At 45.1% G+C, this 26,446-nt stretch overlaps 1 protein-coding gene across 3 annotated transcripts in view; it reads left to right on the top strand.

Moving 5' to 3' along the window:
* Positions 1-18,697: 18,697 nt before the first annotated feature.
* Positions 18,698-26,446, top strand: part of SPTLC2 (serine palmitoyltransferase long chain base subunit 2) — a 73,797-nt gene continuing 66,048 nt past the window's right edge. For 2 of the 3 annotated variants that reach the window (XM_074824829.1, XM_074824830.1), the window contains exon 1: positions 18,698-18,848. In XM_074824829.1, the coding sequence (XP_074680930.1) occupies positions 18,723-18,848 (126 nt within the window). In that variant the 5' untranslated portion in view covers positions 18,698-18,722. Of the gene's footprint in view, positions 18,849-23,446; positions 23,527-26,446 lie in introns of those variants that run through there. The other variant, XM_074824833.1, reaches the window with a different exon arrangement.

The following is a 26,446-nucleotide window of genomic DNA, read 5'->3' as shown; positions in this document are numbered from 1 at the left end:
GGTTTTAGTATCTTATTCTATGCCAGCAATGTGTCCTTTCTGTATCCTAGGCTTGGGGTATTTACAGCTGAGCCCTAGGAGAGTGAATACTGTTATGCAGGGAGGTTACAACATGACCAGAATGGAAAGTTGACTGATTAAGTCTCAGAAGACAGCAAAGCTCCCTTAGTGCCACCTGAAGGTGGGGAAGGGGAGAGGAATATTTGTTTTCTTGACAGTGAGAAGGCAGACTCTCTGTTCTTCACTCTTGAGAGGGAGGCAAAATCTGCCAACTCCCTTGGCACCAAAGACGAGAGAAGTCAGAGTCATGGAACTAGATGGTCATGAACTGGAGCTGGTTTCTTCATGTCACAAGCTGAGGTTTAAGTTCATGGTTCTCATTTCTTATGTCTTCAGTTTCCTACAACTATATAACAATTGACAAGCAATCATTTATTCCAGGATTCAATTGTTCCTGTGATTCAAGGACAATAAACCCTACTGTTTATCCTTTGCAATTTGAAATTGTAGTAAATGCTGCAAACTACTGATAGCAATTGGTCATGGGAAGGATCCAGTCCACTGAAGCCTTATGTTTAGATGTGACGAAGTTGTGAAGTTGCTGAGTTACTGACTTGCAGTCAAGCTTGTTACCTAATGCCATTGTGAGTGACGGACAGCCCTGATCTAATTCTGTATCAGACACCCAGAAAATTAAAAGTCCATGACCCACAAATGGGTGTATGGGAAATGACCCAGGGAAAAAAGTCATCCATGTACAAAGAGAAACAACTATAAGAAGGAAGAATTTCCCAAACTGTCAGCCTAGAAGAAGCATTGGTTCTGTGACCACAGAAGAGTGGAAAACAAATGAGCAAATCACAGGACTTCTGTGGGCTCTGCAAGCTGTGCTTCCAGAACATGAATTCAACAAGGCAGCAACAGCCGTGGGAAGAAAGCGGGGAATAGGGCTGCATCCGGCGATGTGCTAGTTTTCCTTCTAGGACCAAATGATTGGGAACCATTGGCCTCTCTACACAGCTCTCAAGCTGTGACACTGCACCTCATTTGTTTAGGTTTCTGATGATCCAACAGGATTTTTCAGAGCACTGATCAAATTTTTTGTATCTATAGGTATCACAAATACTTGCTTGTGTTCATATAGGTGCACGCTGAGATAATCTCTGTAGCTTTTAATTCCTCTAAATGAGTAGTGCCCAAGGGCCACAAGTGTAAAACTGCATCGGTGGTATAGGCCGCAGTCTTGTAGGATGCCCTGCTGTGCACAGCTGAGGGGAGGGAAAAAAGAGGTAATCTGGACGAATTCTGCAAGAAAATTAATATAATGAGTTGATTACAAGAAGATAATTGTGTTTAATTCAAGGCCACCTGGTAATGAAGCATGTTGTTTACCACATGTACTCTGTTCATTATGTGATCTATAGATAAAGCTAACTGTCCAACAGAGTTTAAACGATTACTGCTTTTTTTGTAATCAAGAGGAAAGGGAAAATAAAATCTCCAGTTAAATCAGAATCAAAGCACAATGGGATGAATACTGAAAGCAGAAGAGGAAACTGTCTGTACAAACTTATTTTTGGTCCTGAGAGTACTGTGCTGAAGAAGTTCAGTGTTACAAACTGGACTGCTGACTAGCACCCAAGAGAGATTTACCGCATGCCCTCTGCATGCCAACCAGGCACTAACTTACAGGCAAAGCAGTCCCTAGAGCTGTGCCTGCCCCTGGAATGATTCTCATTGTAGGTATTTTTACTTTTTGAGAGCCTGTTGACACTTTTTCCTCACTGTTCTACATCAGATATTTCTACAGATAGTAGTAAGGTACACCTAAGCTCCTCTACTTATGCTATGTGCTCTGCTGAGCTAGTACATAGTGAGAAGCTAGTAGCTATGGAAGAAGCTAAGTAGGTAGGGATTACTGTGCTGCTATCTGGGTATCTCACTGCCATGGCTACAGGTCCAGGTTGAAGCCATCTTGCAGAGTGCAGACAAGAACTTGGATCTGTCTTCATCTATTCACATAAGTCATTCTCATTCTCTGCATCACACCTGAAGCAGGATAGATGTAACACGTAAAAGAGACTTGTCAGTGACAAGACTGTCTTCCACTTAATTGGGATGCAAAATTAACTGAGCTATAATCCAGTGTGCTCTAAGCATACTTTAGTTCTGATGAAATCATAAAACTTGCCTGGGTCTGAAAGCATTACCTCAGAAAGTTAACAGAAGTACATGGACTGCAGAAATTAATGATCCAGAAAAATAAGTTGCTGGAGGCCTCAAAAGACCTATATATAAAGGGCCTTTTTTTGGATAATGTCTATGCAAGAAGAGACTTTGAGAGAAAACCAGTGACAGTCATCCACAGTCTGCAGATGCTTCTGTAAATCATAATAACCAAAGCTGGTTGAAAACAATCTGTAGCATAAAGCTATAGATCTGGTACAAGAGGCACAAGATGTGGCTGACAAGTTTAGGACAGTACAACATAAGTTCCGCTATTTATATTTAGCAAATGATAATTACAAATACCTTAATAAAACCATTTTTCTATATGAAGACTTGAACACTGACTAAGAATATGTTTACATGTGCTCTGGTAAAGCTGAGATGAGATAAAAGTTGCTGCTGTGCAGATTACAGCTTAGCTCATACAAGCTGTTTCCTTGCATCATCTTATGATATCTGTAGTCAAAGGACCACAGAAGTGGTGGTCGAAGGGACCTCTGGAGGTGTCTAGTCCAAACTCCCCCTAGGAATAGTGCTGTTGCCAATGGGCTACCTGCATGAGACTTAGAAACCTTCCATGATGGAGACTGCTATTTTTTTCAGTAACCTCTGCCAGTGCTGCCCTACTCAGAAGAAATTCTGCCTATGTCCTGCGTGAGTTTCCCAAAATACCACTTGTAACCATTCTCTATACCTTTTCTTATCATCTGTTACTACCAAGAGTTTGGCTCCACTGTCTTTCTAACTCTTCTTCAAATAGCTGAAGTCTACAGTTAGACCTGCCCCCAACCCCTCTTAGTCTCCTCTGTGTCACATGAAAGGACCCCAGGACCCACAAGCACTTCCCCATAGATGGTGTGCCTTGGGCCCCTGACTTTCCTTGCTAGGCTTCTTCAGCATCTTTTCCTATTTCAGGTGGTACACTGTTCTCTCTGCGAGTGCTGGTTTCTGTTACAAACAGGATGCCAACAACAAATGGACTACTGAATCCTAGTTCCTAAACCTGCTAGATCCACCAGATCCACTTAAATGCACTGGATCTTAGCTGGGGGGGGGGGGTTTACAGTGTTTTGTAAATAAATAATTTTTTCCTTGCATCTACATCACAATAAAACAAAAACAGTAGTTTTGTGAAGTGCAGAATTAATGTACCATGGTTCCGTATAGATTTATGTTCCTGAAAAATTGTGAGCTCTCACTGAAGCTTTTTTTCCAGCTGAGCATTCATAAGTGATTTTTCCCATGTGATCCCTCCAGTGTTTAAGACATGTATGGCACACCCTTTTCCTGAATCAGAGTCCCTCTCCTCTAACTGGCTACATACTAAACCTGCAGGAACTTAATTAGCTGTGAATTTTATGACATCTATCAAATCTAATTGAAATAGACCAACAGGTTTCAAAGTTACTGGACAGGAGTGTGAAAACACACAGAGTTTAACACATGTACAAACCAGGAGAACATAAGCCTTATTCCGTCAGGAAGCCAAGCTCAAAAGCCTACTTTTAGGCTCTCAATGCAGACTTGTCTGGATTTTTATAGTAGGTCCTGCTCTGAGGGGTTTTGCTCTTGGGGTCCCAGTCAAGAGAGGAACAATCTGGAATATCGGAGTAATTTTAGCCCAGTGAGCATCATCCCCATCCAGTTCCTGCTATTTTAAGTGTATGACCACTCTTAGAGGGAGCTGACTATGCACAGAGACTCTGAACAGGTTAATCAGCTAAATGCTTATCTCTCCAAGATGGTAAATAAGTGGCTGGAGTACAGCAGTGGGCCAGATCTGATTTTGATTTGCAGCTGGGGCTTGGATTCAGATAGGCATCACGGAAGGTATCTACCGCTTCTACTGCACTGGGGTAAAAGGAGGGAGGGGATAAGGTCTGGAAAAGCTTGCAGTAGCTTTCCCTCTCTGCAAAACAGAGAAGATGTTTATTGCTCTGGACAGTGAAAGTTTTAACCTTTTGAAGACATCTTCCATCTTGTTTTTCCCAAGTCAGTAGGGACTATTCTGTCTCTGACCTTTTCCTATCATGCTGTTGAATGTCCTCTTCCACAAAATCCCCATGCATACTGGACTCTTCCCTGAGCTTCTCTGTCTAGCCTTTCCCTTTTTGTGTCTGTAATCTCCCATTTTAGCACTGAGGTTGTGCCCTCCTTCATCATCACTCAACGCTTAGTTCCTTAACTCACGTGCCCAGTGCTGCTGGCTGGGCTGAAGGAGGCCACTTGCCCACAACATGACTTTTCTAATCTGTTTCATGATCTCAAAGCTCTTCCAAAAGGTAGGCCAGGACCATTACCTCCTGGAAGGTCAGGAGCATGGCCAATGTATACCAAAATGTGAGGAAACTGAAACAGAAGTAAGGTGAGGTGGCACACACACTTACATGTAGATGTGGCTCTTAGGGCCATGGTTTAGTGGTGGACCTGGCAGTGCTACATTTATGGTTGACTCAATGATCTCAAAGGTCTTTTTCAACCTAAATGATTCTATGAGGTACAATGAAACATTCTCCAAATATTCTTGTTGAAACTATGTATAGAGAGTAAAAAGTGAGTCAGCCTAGAAGACATACTGCCTCTTTCTTCTCTGATGTTGGGAAGTCAGCACTTTACATTAGCTTTTAGCTTCCTTCTAGGTGAATTTAAAACTCATTCTGTATTTACTGAGGAAAGCCAGAAGAATCAATAAAGGCCTTGGCTTTCTAGAGGTGATCATCTCACCAATCATTTCTGTCTCTGTTCTGCGCTAAGGGCTTAGATAAGAAGGTTTTGGGTTTGTTTTCTTTCTCCTTAATGGATAGGTTTCTTAATTAGGATGGGGGAAAAATGACTGCTATTTTGCTGTGGCAAATTAAAACCAAAATGAGGTAGCAAAGAGCAGGGTCTGGCGGGGAGGGGGACAATCAGAGACAGCTATTGATTTTGAAATGATGGAGGAGCCAAAAGAGAGCACAGAGCTTGGAAAGGACACTCATCTTTCAAAGCACTGTTCTTGCTTAAAAATAATCAGTCCAGGCAGAGGTGTTGGCTGTTGCTGAAGCTTCAGAGTTAGCTTTGTTTTCAGACAGAATTTGGAAAGACTTGCTGGTTCATAAGGGGATGGCTTCTTACACAAATCTTGAGATTGTGGAGCTAGAAATCATCAGATGGAGCTGAACAAAAGTAAACCTGAGTGGAGCATCAAGAAATTCTTAGCAGTAGCAGTAACAAAAAAAAGTTTGGAAATAGTTTCTTCCAAGAATGAAGAAAAGGTGTCACTGCTCACAGCCAAGGCAGGCAGAGGAAAGGGAACAAACATACCTTGAATGTGGGACAAACACCAAGATCTAACAACCTTCTCACTTCCAGTTGTTGCATAGCATGTCCCACCTTTTCTAGACCAGAGAGAATTGATCTGGCATGGTTTTACCTTGTCCCAGTGGCTGATATTAAGCTTAGGTACAGCTTTCTGCTACTCATCAGCACACTTTCATATACACTGGCCTTTTCTCCCTTGGCTTTTCAGACAGCGTTCCTCTAAGATTAAAGTCAGATGTTAGTCTGACCTTTTGTCAAATATAGCCAGCACTGGAAAGACTGTCAGAGAACATCACTAATCTTGTAATAACTGGTTTGACTTTGTTGGCTTGTTCTCATTGCTGTGATGAAACCTGATCATAGAAGTGGTGACTGTCAGGTGTCTATGACAGGGCATCAGGAAGATTTTAGCCACACTACTGCAAATAATCTGCAGCCATTCTAAACCCAGCTGAATGCTGCATGCAAATAAGCCCTTTCTCAGCCCAGACAGCTGAAAACATGCTACAGGTCCTTTTAAAGCAAGGGTTTTGTTCCAGCATGTAGGAGACCTGTCTTCTATTCTTTACACAGACATTGCTCCATCAAATCCTCATCACAACACTGGTGACAAAGTGGCATCTCTTTTGCTCCCCATAGGAGTGGCAGTTTGTAGGTGGTAGCACGTCCTTGTCCACTACCCATTTTTTCCCCTCCTTCCTTTTGCCTCCAAGCAGTGCTAGAACAAGTGGAACAAAAATCTGTCCTTTCCCTGTCACCTCCTCCATCTTTGTAGCTCAGATGGTGCCATGTCACCTGTTCTCTGCCCGAATCCCAACTGTAGGCAACACCCGTAACTAGCTGGCAGAATGAACTCTTCATCCCCTCCTAACACCCTGTTCTCACTTGTCAACAGCAGGAGCATACCTCTCCAACTGTTTCTGCAGCTGCTCCTGCCATTGACAGCTGCTGCTGGATGTCAAACATGAGTGTAGGGATATGAATGACCTCCTCCAAGCCCTTCCTGACCCAGTGCTGTGATTGTACTCCAAGAGAGTTCTGAGTTTGGCACACTGTTTTGATACTTCAGCATTTACTTGGGCCAAAAGTGGAACCAGTCTGCAGACATCTGGCTTGCACAGGGGGTTACGCAGCAAACCAAGTCTTAAATAGTCTTATTACTACCCTCGTCTAATCCACTAGCACTTCTTTCCTTCTTCTAGGACAAAATGATAAGGGAGAAATTAAAGGAAAGAAGGATCCCAGGTGAGCAAGCATAAAGATGAAGATATGGCATGCTCTTTCTGATCCCTGTGGCCTACCCATCCCTCCCCCGTAGCTGCAAGCAACACTGCACACACACTGTTCTGGAACAGCAGAGGTTGCTCAATGCTGAAGGCTGCAACCCCTGGCTCCACAGATCTTTAATAATTCCTTTCCCTGGAATTCACACTAGAAATGCTGATTTCTCAGGTGACATGGAACCTACGGAGAAACCATGGGTACCATATGGAGAGTATGTGTGCAAGTACTCAATGTTTGATTCACTGACTATTATTTTCGGCAGCAGAAAATTGGGAGAGAGAGAAACATTAGTCACATACTTGCTTAATTGAGATCTAATAGCCAAGGTCAGTGCTCAGCCAAGAATAAATAGCAGAAGCCTCCCGTGATGTATTTTTGTGATGAGATGTTCATAGCACACAGACCGATCTATTATCGGTTTTCACTATGAAAAATTTAACTATCTCCTGGAATATGCTCAAATCTATTTTGCATCATTTTCTTGCTTTTCATTTAAAAATATCTTTCCAATGAGACCTCATGACCATGCAAATTAGCAAATCTCTGCTGTGTGGAGAGATTGCTTCACCTCCACTGAAGTGCAGCTATTTGTTCTTTTGCCAGCCTTCTGCAAGATGACAATACCTGTTTGTCAGTGTCTAGCATGCTTTTCTGTGCTTTAAACAAAAACCCTTAAAGGGAAGAGATGAGTTCTCAAGGGAAGATGCTGCAATGGGCACGTATCCATGAGGAGGAGCATCGGACCTTTGCCTCAAGCTGTGTTCAGCATATCTGCAATGCTCCAGTGCAGCAGAACATGATGAACTACCTGCTGGTCTACAGCACCTCTCTGGTCTCCTGTGGCACTTCAGCCTACAGGACCAGTGTGACCATCTATTTGGTTTGTTCTTTCTAGCTTTTGCATATGGGTCCATGCAGGATGCATTAGTGTTCCTCCCTACACCAAGCATTTCTGGCCCCAAAGCCTTTCCTCTTCCAAGTTTTCTTCACAGACCACAAAGCAACAATCTCCTCAAACTGTTAACTGAGAGCACAGGAGAGACAGGATTTATACAGCCTCACAGATCACTGAGCACTAAACCTAGGAGTTGATGAAAGAAATCAGGTCTCTGAAGATGAAAGTAATAAGGTCTCTGAGAAACACGCCTTAGCTCCTGTGGTACCTGAGAGATGCAGCTGTACTTTCTTTGCCAGGGGCTACAGCACAGGACATGATCTGATCCAACTGAGTAAGAACAGAAAACATACTCCCTGTGGGCACTAACAGCAAGCATTAGGTGCAGGAAGGCTTTATGTTCTTTCTGGTGAACATTTGCCTTCTGTCTGTCCTTGGAGACTTGCAGTAACTATCACTGGTGAGCTCCAAGCTCCTGGTGGTGCCAGGGCTGAAGCTGTACCCTGCGATGCTCCCTAGAGCACCTCTCTTGCAGCATGGGTGCAAAATCCTCCAACAGAAAGCTTTGCACATGCACAGTAGGTGCCTAAGAACTGGCAGCTGGCTCAGACTTCACGGCTCCTGAGGACGCTGTGTGGACATACAGTGCAAGAAGCATAATGTATCACAGTAATTCAAACCACAGCCCTTTGCACTGCAGGAGCCACCAGTATAGGAGGTACCCAGACAGCGACCCCCTCCTGCTGAAAGACAGAGTGTGTGGAAACCACCCCCATATCCCAGTGCCTACTGCTCTCCCAGTCTGGAGAGAGGGCAGCATGGTCCTCACCCATTCGCAAAAGAGGGAGAGTGAGTTTGGGGCTTTTAGAACAACACATAAACATTATTGCCTGGGAGCCTGGCATCTGGCAGGGAGAGGAGAGTGCGGTCGCCATGGTAATTCTTTGCCTCATTTAACTGCAAAGTAACCTCTTGTGTTGCTACATGCAGCCATTCTCGTCACATCTGCCCCATGCACAGCACTGGCAGCATGCTGCCCGTGTGTCCAGTGCACAGCAAACCCCTGCCCACAGCCCCCCCACCCCCCACATCCCCTGCTGTGCAACACCCTCTCCCATGTATATGACACACAACATATATGTGATGAGCAATACACATTCTCTCAGCTCTCTCCCACTCATATCACCTATGCCTCTAGATAATCAGCCAGGCTTACAGCCCCTGCTCCTACAACTATAGGTCCCTCTGCTGCACAGGCATAAGATGCTTCAGAAGCACAAGATCAACACATGCTCAGCCAGCCACCAAAAAACGCACCCACCCTGTCTCCCCCAGCCTTGCCACACCACCTGCCTACGGCTCTTGTACAGTTTATTCTTGGATGCATTTTGTTCTAATGCTGTGGCATGAACAAGGAATAAATTCAGCTCTGTCTCATTCATTTCTCTCTGTTTCTGCCTCTGAGGAAAAAATGTCCCTGAGAAGCAGATCTCTAAGGAGAAAACTGTGTGCCTCTCTGCAGTGCCAACTCATGGGAGGCTGGTGGTCAGGTCATTTCGTGCTCCTGACTGGGCCTTGCTGCTCACATTTCTTGCAGGTAACTATGGGAAATAAATCTCAATTCCATTTCTCCTCAAAGCACCCTGTGGGTCCCTGCAAAGGGGCTCAGTTCCCTGCTGATAGTCCAGAACAGCAGTGACTGATTTTATAGCACAGCAGGAGCATGGTAGATAGAAGCCATGAGCCAAGTCCCTCACTTCTCTGCTACACAGCAGCCAGGTATCACCCCATACCTAAAGATGAAACTTGGCTCCCACTTACACCACCAGACACAGCTGGGGGACCTCTCCCAAGCTACCAGTGTCACATCAGGTTCCCTCAGCTCTTCCAGAAGGTGCTGGTGTGATTAGAGCTCGGGCAGTGTTGCTAGGGTGGCAAGTAGAAACTCCTCAGCCATACATAACAGCTCCAGCTAACAGGACCCACAGGAGCCAGCAGGCAGAGGTGGAGCCTCAAGTTCCCATATTGCGTGGTGCAAGCGTCCTTTTCTGCCTTGTGCTGTTGTGAGTTTTAACAAGCATGTAGCAAAGGCAGACAGTCAGGGATGGCCCATATTGTGAGGGTGACAGTCACCTGAGTCTGATGGGGTTGCTAACAACCAAGTCCTGCTTGTTACTGCCATATAGCTTGCATGCTCTATATGTATGGCCTACAAAATGCTCTGAGAAGTGCTTCAGTCAAAATGTCTCCTTTAGAGAGCCGGCAGAGATGCCTGCCCATATCATTTTGGGCCCATCTTCCTTTTTATAAACCTTTCAAGCTCACCTTGCTGACTTCAGCTCTCTTTCTCTTGAGGTCCCCTGCCCCTCCTAAAAGCACCTCAGCATCACCATCCTCAACCTTAATGCCCTAATCTGAGTATGACCCAGCTAATACAACCAGTTATCTGATGTACACATGTGAGGATACGACTGGAATGAGATTTCCCCACCTAGCTGCCCAGTTCTTCGACAAGGCAGCCCCAGGATGAGGGTTGCACATCTCATTCTCTGCATCTCCAGGAAGTGACAGGCACCTGCACATGGTGACTCCCCTTCCTATCCCTGCTTCCTTCTCTCCCCATCCCCATCATCGCTACCTGCGCACCTGGCTGTGGCTGAGCTCAGCTGCCTCCGGAGGCACAGGCCCTACTTTTAGCCCTGCACAGGACGTGGGACCCAGGCAGAGTCCATGCTGCTTTGCGGAGCCCACAACCAACCCAGCTTGGGTTGTTCCAGCCTGGAGAAAAATACCTAATGCCTGAGTACACACTTCCCTCTTATGGCCATGCCCGATACAGCAGCCATTCAGGCCTACAGCATCTGCACTGGAGATGTGATTTTCCTGTGAATATTGACATTTCCCATAGTTGCCTCTTACACTTGTTGGGCACAGATGTCTCTCCCCTGCACTTGGGGGGCAAGCACAGAGCCAGCCTTGCCGCCCTGTTTGGCTGATGGTGATCAACACACACAGCGTGAGCAGTGTGAGCAGGAAAGACAACTCAAGTGCTCAGTACGTGTCCTGCCTGCAGTATCACACTGTCTCTCTGATGGAAGCCCAAGTATCCATACCGGGTCCTGCGGCAGATTTCCCCTATGGTAGGGCACATCCTCTAATATCTTTCCTTTCCTCAAGTTAGGCTTTTACTTACTTTGATGGGAAAGTTTTTAACTACCTAGTTATGGGTAGTTAAGGATTCTGCTCAATTTCTCCCTCACCCCATTGCACTGTACCACAATGCCTCTCTCTCTTCTATCCAAATAATAATATTCTTGCCAAAAAAAGAGGCAGCAGCCTTCTGTTTTCTTGTACTGATCTTTTTCTCTGGACTGAGCTTCATATACCAGATTTGTAATTCAAGAGCAATTCGCAGTATAGAAGGAGTCGTTTCCCCTTACATCTAACCTATGGCCACCTTTCTCCAGCTACCAAGTCAGTTCAGCTCACTGACCTGAAGAAAAACTAGCCAATTTTCCATGGGATAATTTTCTGTTGGATCAGTGAGTTGAACTGACTCACTTTGCAGGTAGAAAGCTATGCATTAAAAAAAAAAAAGCTTCTTTAGCCATGTCTTTTGTCAACTTGTCTATCTCTCCTCATCCAGCTTTTCCAAAGAAGAGAGGCAGGAGAATGAGAACCTGTAAAACTGTGCTTGATACCTGAAAGGGGACAAACTGCTCCTTCTTTCCTTCTCCAAGCTAAGGTTTGGTCACTGCTCAGGTGCTAGAGTACTGTCCTCACCGTCTCTCTTCTTCTCTGCAGTACGCTGTCTTCTCATGTGTCACCTTTGTAATAGCATCAGTAAGAGATGAAACAAAAACTATTAATAAAGACACATTTTCAAGAAAACACTGTCTGTAGTTCTGTTCTTCATACAGGACCAGGTGAATGAGGAGGAACCTGTCCAGTCTCCTGCAGTACCAACAATGCTATCAGAAGCAGCAGAAACCGTTGTTGTCCTCCTTGAAGTTAGCTGTAGCAGCCTGATTGTGCTCTTCTGGGCTCAGTGCCCTTTACCAGAGCTTCTCAGAGCGCTCTGCAGCTGTTGGTAAAGTGAGACTACATCTGCTCTGACCCCGTTCGCCAGGGTACTGATGGGAGGAGGTTTTAGGGTCACTTCCATAGTGACAAAAGTCATAGGCCCAGATCCTCAGAAGTATTTAAGCACCTAAAAAGAAGTTAGGAATTAAAATACCGTGGGGCTCTGGGTCCTAATGAGGATGCAGTTATATTGGTATTCAATGTTTTTGCTGATATAGCTGATAGCGCTTGGAAAAGTTCTGCTCAAAAAAGAGCCCTATTCTGCTGACATAAGCTGCCTGCACACAAGGAGGGCTTCACTGGTACAACTCTGCTGCTACAGCGATATCACATGCATTTACATGTAAATTAGGGCTTTGTTTATACCGCACAGATGCAGCCTTTCACTTCATTCTGGATGGGGAGGGGAGAGGGAGGGTAATGGTCTCACTACTCTCACTCTATGGACTAAGAAAGCAAGGCACAAACAAAATGAACTCATTGACTCAATATCACCCAACAAGTGGGTCAGAAAAGCCAGAGGCCCTGGTCATAGGTTACAGCCACAGGACTTTCTTCACTGCTAGAGACAGGGAGACAAATAAGCGAGTCATTAAATAGGACTCCCATCATGTCAACTACGCCATGTCAAATCCCTGATGTGTTGGGAGACAGAGGGGCTCGTAATGAATGCACTAGGGAGCCCTGAACCTATGGGACTGAGGCCTGTTTAGACACAGAAAGCACCGTCAGAACGTAACTGAACCTGAGACCTAAAGAAAGTTTCTACTATGCTGCTTCGCCACTCACCAACCAGAGCAGCAATAGGCATGAGTGACAATGAATGTCTGTGGAGGATGGACATGAAAGCTGAAGCAGTATGGATGATTAACAACACATCACAGGAACCAAATACAAGATCAGAAGCTGCTGAGATTACCTTGATTCCAACCACTGCTGCGCATTATGCACCTCCATTCTGCCAATACTCCTGTATCTTGACCACAGACTCTGACAGGCCATATTTCCATTTACAAAAGCCAACATAAGTCAAGAATGATAAAATAACTGATCCTATCTCAGCCATTCATTCCCAAACCTGCCTCTCCTGCAGTACTAAACCACATATCTGACACAAATACAAGGTGAATTGCATGGTAGGACCAAACTCATCATTTTTGCTAGGAAAGTTTTAATCCATATCAGCTTCCCTCAGTAGCAAGTACCAGGGTTCCTGGAGCTATAGCCTTTGCTGGTCTCACAGTGCCAGTAAGTGACCTGAGAAGACACATTACCACACAGTTCCACTGTGATGACATAAATGAAGATCCAAAACTCAGACTCCAGAAAAAGCAGGTGTTCTCATGGGTTGGGTAAAACATAGTGAAAGTGGGTGGATGTTACTGCTGGCCTTAAGTTAGCTATAAGATACAGTCTAGCTCCATTGCAGAGAAACAGCAATGTCCATTTCAAAACATTGCACAGGTCACTGCCCAAAGGAGAGGCAAACACCCAGAAGTTTGAACTGGGGGGGGGGGGGGGGGGGGGGGGGTGTCAGAATTACACACAACAGGGACAGACAGGGACATGACTTTCTGAGTACTGTTTTGCACAGGAGTCTTGGGGACAGGGGACATAAGGAAAAGCAGATAAAGCATAGTGAAGAAGGCTCCAAACAAAGCCAGGACCATGTTGGTAGTCAGCCCTGACTGAAACCTAGAGAAAAACATCGCTTCTGTACTGGCTGAAAGAAGGCTGGAGACATGAGCAAGGAAATAGTGGATTCCCTCCTGTGCCCTCTTCTGCTGGCCTACACGTATCATCCCACCCCCTCTTGCATCTCTCTTTTCTTGTGGCTCACCAGACCCATATTAATACCCATCTTTCAGTCCCTGGTATATCCTCTCAAGCCTCTTGCATCTCCGATCACAAACCTCCCATCGTGACACCTTTCTCATTTCACCACAAAAACGTTCCTCCATGCAAACACACTGAACATCAATCAGTTAATTATGTTTACAAATTCTAGTCCAAATCAGAGCCCAGAGGTAGGTTCAGCCAAGGCTCCATTGCAAAAGAGAAGGGAAAATTTCTGAACAGAGTGGGTTTAGTATTGTATAGCTTTAGAGGTTATTTCCAGAATAATATTATTCTCTTGAGACAGTGAAACAGAAGCTGTGATGAACCCAGAACTGTAGCATTCACAGCAGAAAATGTTAAGGACAGGGAAGGTCTCTCCATCAGGAGAAACACAATTCTCAGTTTAGCTAAATTTAAACCAACCAACTCCATTCTTTAGAAAGATGTACCTGCCTCCCCTTGCCTTCACCAGAAGGAAGCAATCTGCTCTGGGCATTCACAGTTTACCTACTTATCAAGATATACTGCAGACAAATGATGGTCACTCCTACACCAGGCTAGCCACCCATCCAAGCATTGCTTCCTCTTATAAACTACACCAAGGCCTCTCCAGATACCTACGTTAGCTAGAAGCTTGACAAGTTCCCCTGGGGCACTCTCATAGCTATCTGCTGTCTTCAAGGACTATGAGGTCCCCCAAAAGCTTTCCACACTTTGCCAACTCTTCTTCTATGCTTCAAGCAGGCATTCTGACCCAAACTAAAAACCAAGGTTCCCTGCTCCTCTGGAGTCATTCCCCAGCACAGTCCCTGCAGTTGCAGTGCCAGGTTACTGTAACTGTGGATGAAAACTGGGAAACAGCAACAATACTCACCTCACAGCACTGCGTTGGTCTGCCCAAACTGCAGCCTTTTCAATTACACCTTCAGCTCTCATTTTGCTCTTACTTCACACTGCACCTGGAGACTGAAGAAGACAAAAGGCACCTGAAGAATGTAGACTGTTCCCTCTCAGAGCAGCCTGCCTGCTATTAACTGCCTTGAATGCAACAGCTGAGCCACTGCTTATTCTGTCTCTGCATTGCAAATATTAAAGTCAAAGGCTTAGGTTTATTTCTGACTACAGCTGCCTTGAAACCATCCGTCAAAACTCTCTATGTAGCTGGCATCATTCATATACCCAATTTTGTTATCAAGTCTCTCCTTTCTTGAAGGAAATTCTTCCCCTCAGTCACACCTCAGTGATGAGTTCTGATTATCTCTTAGCAGTGCAGAAGGCCCTTGTTCTCCCCGTATGGGACATTGGAGCGGAAAATTTTTCTCCTACACATCTCTGTTCCAGTAGTTACCTAACTGTTCCTTCCTGAATCTGTCCTTCTGCTGTCTCCAAACTTCACAACTTTACTCTGTGATCCCCAAACCTACAGATGGTTAGAAACAGTACCCCCTGACTCATGACAGTGATGTAAGCCCTTTGATGAGTCTGCTGCACAGCAATCCCTGCCTGTCTGACTTGTTACTTATGGTCCACTCTTCCTTTTGACTCATTAAATTTTTTGATACCGTCTTTTGCTTCATTCAGTTGGCTGAGTAAGGCTGTTTGTTCTGCCAGCTCACAGAAATAGTATCCTTGAGACCTAAACGGAAACTTAGAACTGGAATTTGCTGTTCTGAGTCTATTTGACTCCTCTGTTGTGCAACTGCATAGTCCAAAGGCACAAGCTGCAGACACCTGTGCACGCAGGTGTCTTGTGTGTCACACAGAGCTGTATCAGAGCTGCCCACAGGTGTGACTCCAGGAGCTCTGTGGGATATGCTTGGTGCTGCCTGTGGCAGCAGCTGTGCCCTGGGATGACACTCCCATACTGGGACTGTCTCCATGGATATCCTGGACTCCTCCATTACTGCAGCTCCAGGGTGAGTGTGGCCTTCCCTGCCCCCTGTGCTGTGCCAGAAGGGGCCAGATGGCACCCAAACACCAGGTTATGCTAGCCCCACGCTAAGGGCAGGGTGAGTTCTGTCAACATGATGAGGTCCCACGTACAGGGGAGCACTGCACCCGCTGTGTGAGACTGCCCAGTCCTGCACAACCTAACCGGTGGGTCCCTTAATGTTTTTTCTTCCCATGTTTCCTAACCAAAACTGAAACCATTGCATTGTAAGGGTTTGTGCTAGTTGGGTTTAAGGACAGGTGAAGTAATCAGTCTGCAGGTACCTACATGTGGACAGGGTTTGGGCTCTAATTGAACAGATAACAAGGCAGTGAGATCCAGTGCCTGGCAGGTGAAGTAGCTCATCCTCTCTAGAAGTAAGGCATTAACAGATAAAACTCCTCTGTACACAGGTGGACAGGGAGTAGAGAGTGCTACCCCACATATGCTCTGTGAGTGTAGGCTGATGGGCCACCTGCACCCTATGGCACAAACTGGCCAGTATAATTCAATTCGTTCTGTTCAAATGGAGAGGAGACAGGAGAAAAATGCCAACAGCCAACTATGGCACTGGGGGAAAAATCCTACAAAAAAAATTCTACAGTATGTGGTCCCCTACTACACTTTTCTCTCACTTGCTCTTTCATTTTCTTTTTTTCATTATATTTGTTAGTTTCCTCATAGATCACTTCAACTCTGCAAAATACCTCTGCTCCTTATCCAGAAAAAGCTGAGCAACAAGAGGGGTCCCTGTGCCTCTTCCCCACCAGCACACCTAACTACCTACACTGAAGCAAGTCCATTCACAAATGCACCCAAATGCTGAACAGGTGTGTTTGCTACTTTGATCACTAGGTTCTTCCTACCAGCACGACTCCCCCATGCTCCCGTCCTGCAACACCAGAGAGGGGACATGGCCCATCCCATCTTAGCTGATGCTCTGTCTCACTGCATACCGAAACCAGGTGAAGAATGCATGCTTCTCAGGCAAGCCCATACCTGCTTTAGTGGCAGTCAAGGTATGGGAGCGGCTGCAGACAGCAGGAAAAGGAACAAGGTCTGCACTTGTTACCCCTGATCCTGTGTTTGTAACCCTCATTGCAAAAAGCCCATTTGTCCAAAGGTGACTCAGAGATATGAAGCATACTGGACACATACTGCTGCCTACAAATAAGCTGAAACCAGGCTGTGAAGCTCTCCCAAGTCTTTCTGAGGGAATGTTACTGTCTTTCACAGAAGCTAATTAACTTTTGTTCAGAACTCCATGTTCATATCGAATGTGCAATAAGATCCATGACAGAGGCTCCAGGATGTGACTGTAACACAGAAAAAATAACTATCAATAGTAGCAAATCAGAAAGAAAAGGATGAGACCATTCTCTCAAATTCTTCTGCTTAAACCTGCTAACTTCCCGTTGTGTTAACTGAGATTTGTTCTGATTGTTTGAAGTTACATTCTAAGAAACACCACAGCCCTTCCCTCTCAATTATGCTGTAGAAATCAAAGGTCATAGTCTTCCATCTCTTCAGCACGTGATGAATATGTTAGGCTGTTTCCTTTCTGCCATTAACACTCCTGCAACTCGGAAACCTCTGGATGCCTTCCCCTTCCCACTCCCTCACCAAAGACGTACACAAGCTGTAGAACAGACAGTGCACAAATACAGATGCTTTGTGGTTTGCAGAGCACCTTCCCTCTGCTGTTGTCTGTGAGATGTTTAATAACCCAAACTTTACTAAGATGGGTAATGCCTACCCCCGAACTGAAGAGTGGTTAGTTTACTCGGTCTTAGAATGAAGTATGTTATTTCCAAACCCTGTCAAAAAATACTCAAAGTCATAGCTAAATATATGATGACTTTTAAACACAGTTGCAGGCGGAGTTAAGAGACTGGCAACTTCAGCTATCAGGGATACTAGCTCAGCAAGGCAGCCAAGCATATGCCTATCTTTAAGCCCAAATTTAAATCCTATTGACTTAAGCTCTGCCTGGAGCTTGTCTGCAGGGTTTCCTATCAGGTCCTTCATTAGCGTGGTGGACCTGAGCCAAGATACACCTCTCCCAAGTCGATCCTAAGCAGGAAAGGGCATTACAGTAATTAAGTCTGACCTCCTAAAAAGCCATTCAGAGAGTTTCACCCAGGGGTTCTCCCGTCAGACTTGCAGTGGATTAGTTTATCTTTCACACAGCCCATCGCAACACAGCCCAAGGCCTGCGTGTCCTGGGGCAACCCCCCCACGTCTTGAAGGAACCGCTTCACTCATCAGCTCCCTCAGTTCGGAGACGTGAGAGCTGGCGAGAGGCTCCCCAGCTGCCCCATCCCACGCTGGCCCTCTCCCCGCCCCGGCGACTGGGATGCCCCGAGGGGAGGGCCGCCACCAGCGCCGGTAACGGAAGCAACACCAGCCCGCGCATTCCGCGGCGCTTCCCCTTCGCGTCAGGGGAAGCGTTTACGGCCGCAGCGGGGCCCCCCCGGAGGGCAGAGCAGCCTCACACGGCCAGCGCCCCCGCACCCGCCCTGCCCGGCCCGGCCTCCCCCTGCCCAGGCGGGTGCGCCCACGCCCGCGCAGCGCAACTGGCCGCAGCCACCAGGACCGGGACCAGACCCGCCCCGCAGCGCGGCCGTTGGGTCACCTCACGTGCCACCGCCTCACACCCTGCCCCGCGAGCCCGCCCCGCCGCCCGCCCGTTGGCTGCCGCCTCAGCCACCGCCCTGTTCCTCCCTCCTGTCATTGGACGGACCCCGCTGTTCGCGCGTGCCCCTCCCTCCACTTGGCGCTGTGATTGGCTAGCTCATCTCCTTCTCTTCGTTCCCGGTTCCATCTCTGCCAAGTGATTGGACAACTTTCACCTTCTGGCTCCGCCTCCCTCCAGACTCTCTGCTTTGCGGTTGGGCAAGCCCCTTCTTTCTCCGCTCTCCCCTCCCATCTGATTGGCATGCAGAGCTCTCATTGGGCCCCTTCCTCGGGGCCCCGCCCCCTCTCCCTGGCCTCTGCCGCCGGCCTCGCACGCGCGTTGATGTGTCGTTACAGAGCCCGCCCCCGAGGGTGACGTCTCCGCCGGCGATTGGGGGAAGCGGCGGGTCGCGCTTCCGGTGCGGCGCGGCCCGGCCGGGCGGGGGCGGTGGAGCGGGCGCGGCGCGGCGGAGCGGAGCGGGCGGGATGGAGCGGCCCGAGCGGGCTGGGGCGGCGCTGGGTGCCCAGCCCCGCGCCAACGGCTGCAGCGGCGCGGCCCACGGCGCGCTCCGCAACGGCTACGTGCGCGGCCTGGCCGCGCCCGACACCCAGGTGTGCGCGGTGGGCGCCCGCCGCCGCCCGGGCGGGGCCGGCAGCGGGGCGGGGCGAGGCGGGGGGGTGGTCGCCCGTCATCGGGGACTCCGGTGGCGGGTAGGGCTTGTGGGGCTGCCCGCGGCGTGGCCGGGGGCCGTTCCCGGTGCTTTCTTCTAGCTGAGCGCCTCCTCGGTGTCTCTCTGTGCGAGCCGCCAGTGCCCTCCGCGGGTGGGCTGGGGAGCCGCGGGAGCCTTAGCCGTCCCCCGCGCCGCGGCGGCAGGCGGGCGCCGGGAAGCTACCGAGGTGCGGGTGATGGGAAGTTAGGCAAAACTTCGCTAGCCGACGGGGATCGGGTTTGTGTCCCCCGGCCCTCGCCTGGGGAGGACGGGCAACGCCTCGGTCACGGGCCTGCCTCGGAGGGCTGCGCCCGGGGGGTGTTTGCTCGCCAGGCCGGTAACTTGGAATCGGCTGGCCCTCAAGTCATCGCTATACCTTTACTGCAAGGCTTTTGTTAGCAGCAGAGCTTTAAACTTAAACCTCACTATAACATAATAGGTCTGTGCTTTAGAAGAAAATGTTTTAGCACTGTTCTTCACCGCTGTTTTATTGTTGCAGGTGTGATGCACAGGGCTACGGGTACAAGTAGCCTTGAGTAGGGACTTCCCTCTACAGAAGAGTTAAAGGTTGATGCAGCACTTCCCATCTAGCTGTATTAACACCCTGTGATGTGCGTATTTGTGCTTTCAGACTTCCAGTTGTTTCTCTGCAAAACACTAAACTTTTGTGTTATGTTGTAAGGTACTTAATGGTTCTCATGAAGGCAATCCCTGCAGTATGGAATAGGTAGTGTTTCTTTGGACACCTAAAGTTGCTTGAGAAAAGCCTTCCTCCACTGTCATCCCTCCTGTTGCTCCTCGTTTTCACTCCTGTGCAGCCCCTTCTGTTTCTCCAGTGTAGACATGTGCAGTCACTGTGTGAACCGGGTTGAGAACTGGTGCAGGATAAAACTAGCTTTTTTTTTTTTCTTCCTGAATTAACTTGAATCCAGGACACTTACTGTATTTGTTTCACTGGATGGACACTCACAGTCTTGCCTTGGCACTTGAGAGGTGTTAACACAGTATTGGGAGGGAACAAATGGAGGAGGAAGGTACAATGCCTTGTACTGGTTTAGGGAGCTGTGGTGCTGGTAAGTCTTTTTGCCTTCCAAACACCAAGCTCTGTGGACTATAAACCATAGGTGTAAATCTTTGCACTAAGACCACACGCGGTGGTGAGTGTTCTGTGAGCATTTCCCCCCCCTCCCTGTGCTTTTTAAAGAAGGTGGTCTGAATACAGTTATGTTCTTCTGCTTCAGAAGAATGGAAAGATGGGGTAAGGCAGCTTTTTCCTCAAGGATTTTCTTCAGCTGTGTATCTGGAAAACATGGGAAATGTAGCATGTGAATGGAAAACCTGTCAGTGTCAAATGGAGGAAGTTTAAAAACTTTTCTGTTTTATGAGGTACTCTGTTCAGTTAATAGCTCTCTTGCGGTACTAGGCTACAATATGTCTTGGAGGCCTGAAGCGTTTGAGATCCCTATTTCTAAAGGGTGGAGAAGGCTCATTGGAGAAGCGGTCATGAGACATCTTAGCAAAAAGCCCAAGTGTAGTGGCATTGTCAGAGGATGTAAGAAAGTTTTATATCTTTCTGGCAGCTGCTTGTTGATCACACAGAGATTTATAATAAGGTGTCTTGCATTCTTTTCTCTGTAATTTTATGTGGGCCAGTTTGCTAACTTTCAAAATGAAAAGTTAGGGTTAGAACCTGGCTGGAAGAAGTGACTGTTCAGGGGTACTAGCCATGTACAGCTTTCTCAAATAACATCAGTGATGGGAGCTTAGAGCTGCCAAAGATATCGCCGCTGATATATCACAGATTTGGCTACTTGATTGGCCTTCTGGCTCTTGAATTTTGGTTGTTGGGCCTTTAAACAGGAGAAGGGAAACATGTTAATGCTTACTGTGTGTTGAATATATTTGTATGTAGATTCTTTACTACATACAACACTTGAGAATCTGCAATTGAAGAGATCTGTGGAATGCAAAGTAATCAAGTACCAAAAAGGAGGCAGCTTACACTTGAGAATGCAATTTCTACTTAGTAGAAAAAACCAGAAAAGTAAGGATGAGGAAAAAGAAAAAAAGGTGCTTTTGTAAGAAAGCTTGTGATGGGGTCCTTGAAAGAAGAAAGAGGCAACAAGAGATCTAGATAAAATGAATATATTGATGGGAAGAGGAGAGGGAAGGAAAGCCATTTGTATAAAGAAGTGTTGCTATCACTGGTGATTTATCTGGAAAAGCCTGGAGCTTGTGAGAGGGGAGCTTAGAGGCAGGGTAGTACATCAGCATGCCCTTCTTTAGGGCTCGATAGTGCAGGAAAGCTTTACCCATGTTTAACAATGTAAAAAAAAAGGAGTCTTCCCCTACCTAGGACATTTCTGCTGTGGTTACCTGAGTAAGTTTGGGGGGTTTTTTTGTTTTGTTGGGTTTTTTTACCCTAAAAAAAAAGGTTTAGATTCAAGGGTATTATCTTGATGACACAGATTTCAAGCTTTCCTTAGAACTCCCTCCACAGAGAGAGAGAGACTGGTATTTAATGTAGAGCAGGCTCTTTAGCATGAGCAGAAGAGGGTGAAATTGCTCACCTTAATTTTTAAATAGGTTGTATTACTTTGTCTCCTGCTGGGATGTGAACTGCTAATCCTTCCCCTTGGTAAGAGGAGAGGGGAACTTACTGCCTACTAAGACTGTGCAGTAACTGACTTTGGCTACCTTGGAGATTAATGAAATATCATCAGTGGCTAGGAAAGTAATCATCTGAAGTTAGCGTTTCAGCATATTAAAAAAACATTCTGTTGAAATACTAAGATAAGTAACAAGCTCACTCTTTTTGTTTTCCTGGGAAGTCCCATGTTCAAATTACTTTGATTCTAACAGTTACTCTGTTTAGAGATTCACATTCAGTGAATGCAACAATCTCACTATAAGCATTAATTAAAAGAGGTTGAAGAACCATCTAGCAATTCAAAATTGTAGGATATTGGAGAAAAGTAACTAACTTATTTCTGACTGTGTACAGTTAAAGGAGTGCATGGTTAGGAAGAACAGTAATCTGTGGATGGGTTGAAAACCAGTTTAATGCTCCAGTGTAATACTGCACTATGTAAGATGAAAGCCTAACATCTCAAAGGGTATTGTCATGATGTGAGGAAATTAACGCAACCAGGAGAAAGAAAGGAAATCTAAATAAAAGTTACCTCTTCAAGTTGTGCATGATTCTGCTTTTTATGTCCTTCTGGTCTGTTGGAGAGAGTGTTAAGTTAGTTCAGTAGAAAAATGGTATTTAGGATCTATCAAGACACTTGTGGGAATAATAAAGAGTGCAGGAAAAATTGCTTTTTCTTTCTGCAATGCAATTTTAAACTGGAATGTGTTTCTCCATTGGAGTGTTTTGCTCTGAAGCAAATAGCTAATGGTTTTCTAATACTGCATCTGAAAAAAAATTTCTTGGTTAAAATAGGGAGTTTGGGACGTATTTAATGGGACAAGGTGCCCTTCTTTTCCCTGATAGCTTATTGGAATCTACCTATTATTGTGAACAGATCTTTAGTAATGTGTGTTTTGGACTCCTTAATTGAGTTCCTCACTGTAGAATGGTTTTGTTATGCTTCTAGAAGTTGAAGAAGAAATAATCTCATACTAAAAAAATAATTGGAATATAGGTTTTAGACATCAAGTTCTTAATTTCTGTTATGTGTGGTATTTCCAAGTCAGTTAGATAGGAGCTGGAATGATATAAACAAATTATAATTTCCCTGATGTTTCTAGGTCTTCAAATGCAATCTCTATAGCAATTTCCAGATAGCTTATTGCATACATGCTTTTGTAAATAAGGTCTGATACTACTTCCTCAGGAAGACAAGGAATAGTTTGGTTGAAGAGTGGGAGGACTGTGGGATTTGCATTCCTTTCAAACTGTCACAAGTCCTGAATTCTTACAGCTATTAAAATGGGCAGTGTAGATTTTTTTTTTTTTTCCTGAAAGCTTTAGTGTGTACATGCTAAAAACAGCTTGTGTGGACCTGTGATCTGTGTTTGTTTTAGAGCAATCATACTGCTTGTAGATTTATCTTGTGAGGTGCTTCAGGATGCAGGGGAATGATGGCTTCATACTGATTTTATAGATGCTTTTGCTGGAATTCAGGTTAGTGTAACTTCTTTGGGAGAGCACGCATATGAAGACAAGTGCAACAAATACTGGAAGTTTTTTCTTGTTACAATGAGTTAGTGGTAGCAATGATGTGAATAAGCCCTTGTTTCAGATGAATGTCAGGGTAAGATAAAGATGTTAAATAACTGCCCTATCCACTGGTATAAAAAGGAATTTAAGTAGAGAATTGTGTTTTTTCACATCTGTGTGCAAATTTAAAATGCAAATATTTCTGATAAAAAGCAAAAAAATTGATCCTAAAGAACTAAATCTCATGAATTTACTCATGAATAAGTGATCATTCTTCCTTACTCAGCATTTGTGAGACTGCATCTTGAGTACTGTGTCCAGTTTTGAGCTCCCCAGAAATATGCTGACATAGCCACATGAATCTGTGAATCCAGTGGAAGGCCCCCGAGAAGCAGAAGAGGCTGGAGCACATGAGGTATGAAGGGAGGCTCAGAGAGCTGGGTTCGCTGAACCTTAGGAGGAGAATACTCAACTAGTTGACTGGAGGTTATAGAGAAGGTGGAGCCAGACTCTTGGAAGTGTGTGGCAGTAGGATGAGAAGAAAGGATGTAATTTGGAAGAATGGGAAATTTTGATTACATGAAAGGAAAATAATTTTTCCATGAGGGTGGTAAAATACTGGAAGAAGCTGCCTAGAGAGGTTGTGAAACTTCCATCCCTGGAGGTCTTCAAGACTAGATTGGACATGGCCCTTGGCAACCTCCTGTAATTAGACCTGCTTTGAGCTGCAGGATGGACATGATGACCACTGGAGGTCCCTTCCAATCTTGGTTATTCCATGGTTACAGAGATACACTCAGATTGCTGGAGAGTATGCCCAGGTTTAGACATTAGCATTTAATCCTTGAACCCTTGTAAAAATGTGTGCTTTAGGGCTTGTAGCATGTATTCAGAGGCTTGCATCAGACCTGAGGGAAGAAATTATTACTTTCGGTCTCTTGGCTTTTTGATTAACTGCATTTATTGTGTCAGTAACGTAAAACTGAAGTGAATAGGGAATTGACTGACCTAGAAAAGACTATGATCTCCTTTAGATGTTTTAATTGACAGAACTCTATTTCTGAAAAAGCATACCTGTGCATGAGGATACTTTTCTAATAACAAATTCAATTATAAAAGTCTATAAGCCTTTGTGGAAGGAATAGCTACACGACATTTTATCTGGCTAAATGAATATTTGAGGCCATCATATTAAATGAGTAGATATAGTGCCAGTGTTGTACTTGTTGAGAATTTGTGTATCTGTACTGGTACAAAAACAAACGCCCATGGTAGCTGTTGATGTGACTGTCTTCTAGATTTCAATATGTGTTACTGAGAAGTCAGTTTGGATAAAGTGTTAAAATCTTTCAATTATATTGGGACTGCCATTTCAGATGTGGCTGGTGATAATCCTTAAATGCTGTAATAAATGTATGCAAGTTCATTTTTTGTTATTGTAACTACTTGAGTTACAATAACATTATGGAGATTTATACTTTTTGTGTAGATGTGGAAAGTGCATCCTAACAAAGGAATGCCAAATTTGTTGGGAGTAACTAGTTGCAAATCAAAATATTTGATAATACCTGCCAACAAGAACAAATACTTAATTAGGAATGCACTTGAGTGTTAAAGTATGTTTTGTAAAGCAAGTTTCCCTCCTGTGATTTTTTTTTTTTTTTTTTTTTAAGATTAAAATGTGATTCAAATCAGTTCATTCTAATTTTGGTAGTAAATACTTGGTCTTTTTACCCATACAGCAGTCCAGGCTCTGAAGTTAAGAACAAAGCAGTTCATGGAAAACGGTCGGAGATGACAGTAAAATTACCTCAGAATACCTTAACAGCTTAGAGCAGCTGCCTGTGTGGAGTTCTCACTTACTGCTGCAGTTTCTGTAGTGCTGATTCCCTTGATCCTTTATTATGAACATGACTGCTTTTGAGAGTGGAGGTACATCCTAGAGTGGAGGTGCATCCTATGTCCCTTTTATTCCCTATAGTTGGCAGGAATCTTTGACAAAAAAGCAAGCAACTCATGGAAGCGGTCTTCCACATAATGTTATTAAAAAGAAAAAAAAAAAGAATCTGCAAAGCTGCTAGTAAAATTTCTGCAGTATGGCAGTGAGAAGCTGCTAACTTTTAATAAGAATTTAGCAAAGTTGTGTTCCAGCATAAAATAATCCTTTTAAGGTGTCTGCATAAAGTCTGCAAGGTTCATCTGACTTTGTTCTTCCTGGCAGCAGGAAATGAAACAGCCTCTTTAATACAGTGTTAGGGTTTTCCTGGGGTAGCAGCATATCCAGTTCTAGTGTACATCTCTCTTACTGTGTGCTCTGTGTGTGGCACTTGCAGCATCTTCTCTCTCTAAAGTATATGTCTGCCATGCAAAGTATGTACCCAGATCCCTGTGGTAAAATCCTGTGTTGTCTACAGTAGCGCCTGCAAATGTTCCTGTACTTAGGCGTGGCTTTTGTCTTCTCACAAAATTTTTCCTCTAATGCTTTTGAAAGTTAAGGGTGGCACCCTTCAGTCTGAGAGTGTTTGGCTTCTGGTTTGGCTTCCTTTGCATCTATCAATTTGTACCAAGCTGACTTTGTTTAGGATGAGTTCTTATCCAAGTTGTCTGCTGACACAGGTATAGCAAATATACTGAAAACCCTTCTTTTTATTGCTTTTGAGAAATAAGTTTTTAATGAAAAAAAAGTCAGGTTCAGAATAATGTCAGTCTCATATGTGACCTGTTTTGTGAGCTGACAGTGAAAGCATAATTAACACTGAAATCTGTATCTGTTTGCTGGTTTCATTTTACTTTCTTTGTAAATCCATGACAAGGTGAGGTATGGTTGTCCATCTCTGAAGACCCTATTGTTGAAATTTAGAAAATGGAAAATGGTGAAGGTTACTAGTAAAAGCAAGTTTACTTCTAACTGCTGTTTATGAACTGCAGATTTTTTAATGCTCTGATAAAGGAGCTATCTTCACATCCAGTAGGATAGTGGAGGTTGTAATCAATAAAGCATGCAATTGGATACATTCTACTGTGAATTTATGCTCAGTGGGGTGGCTTAAATGAGAACTACTTTTGTGTAGATTACACTATTCTGTCCCTAATGCTAGATGACCTGTAAACATGCTAAGGTAACTGCAAAAGGGGTATTATGTGAGATGTTTTCCATATATGTCATTAAACGATTTGAATAACTCGGGATAGGCAGCAATACTTCTCTGTCTGTGGAGCTGGAGTCTTGTTCTGATGGTACCTGACCTTAAGGCACTGCAAGAGCTGATGTTACTTGGAGGCCAACATGGTCTTTAAAAGCATAATTTTGTGTAGTAGTTGGGTGAGAACATCAG

This window comes from Strix aluco, chromosome 4 (genome assembly GCF_031877795.1).
Source record: "Strix aluco isolate bStrAlu1 chromosome 4, bStrAlu1.hap1, whole genome shotgun sequence".
Classification (NCBI taxonomy): domain Eukaryota; kingdom Metazoa; phylum Chordata; class Aves; order Strigiformes; family Strigidae; genus Strix; species Strix aluco.
Note: the sequence above shows the minus strand (reverse complement) of the source record. Positions and strands in the feature narration are given on the sequence as shown.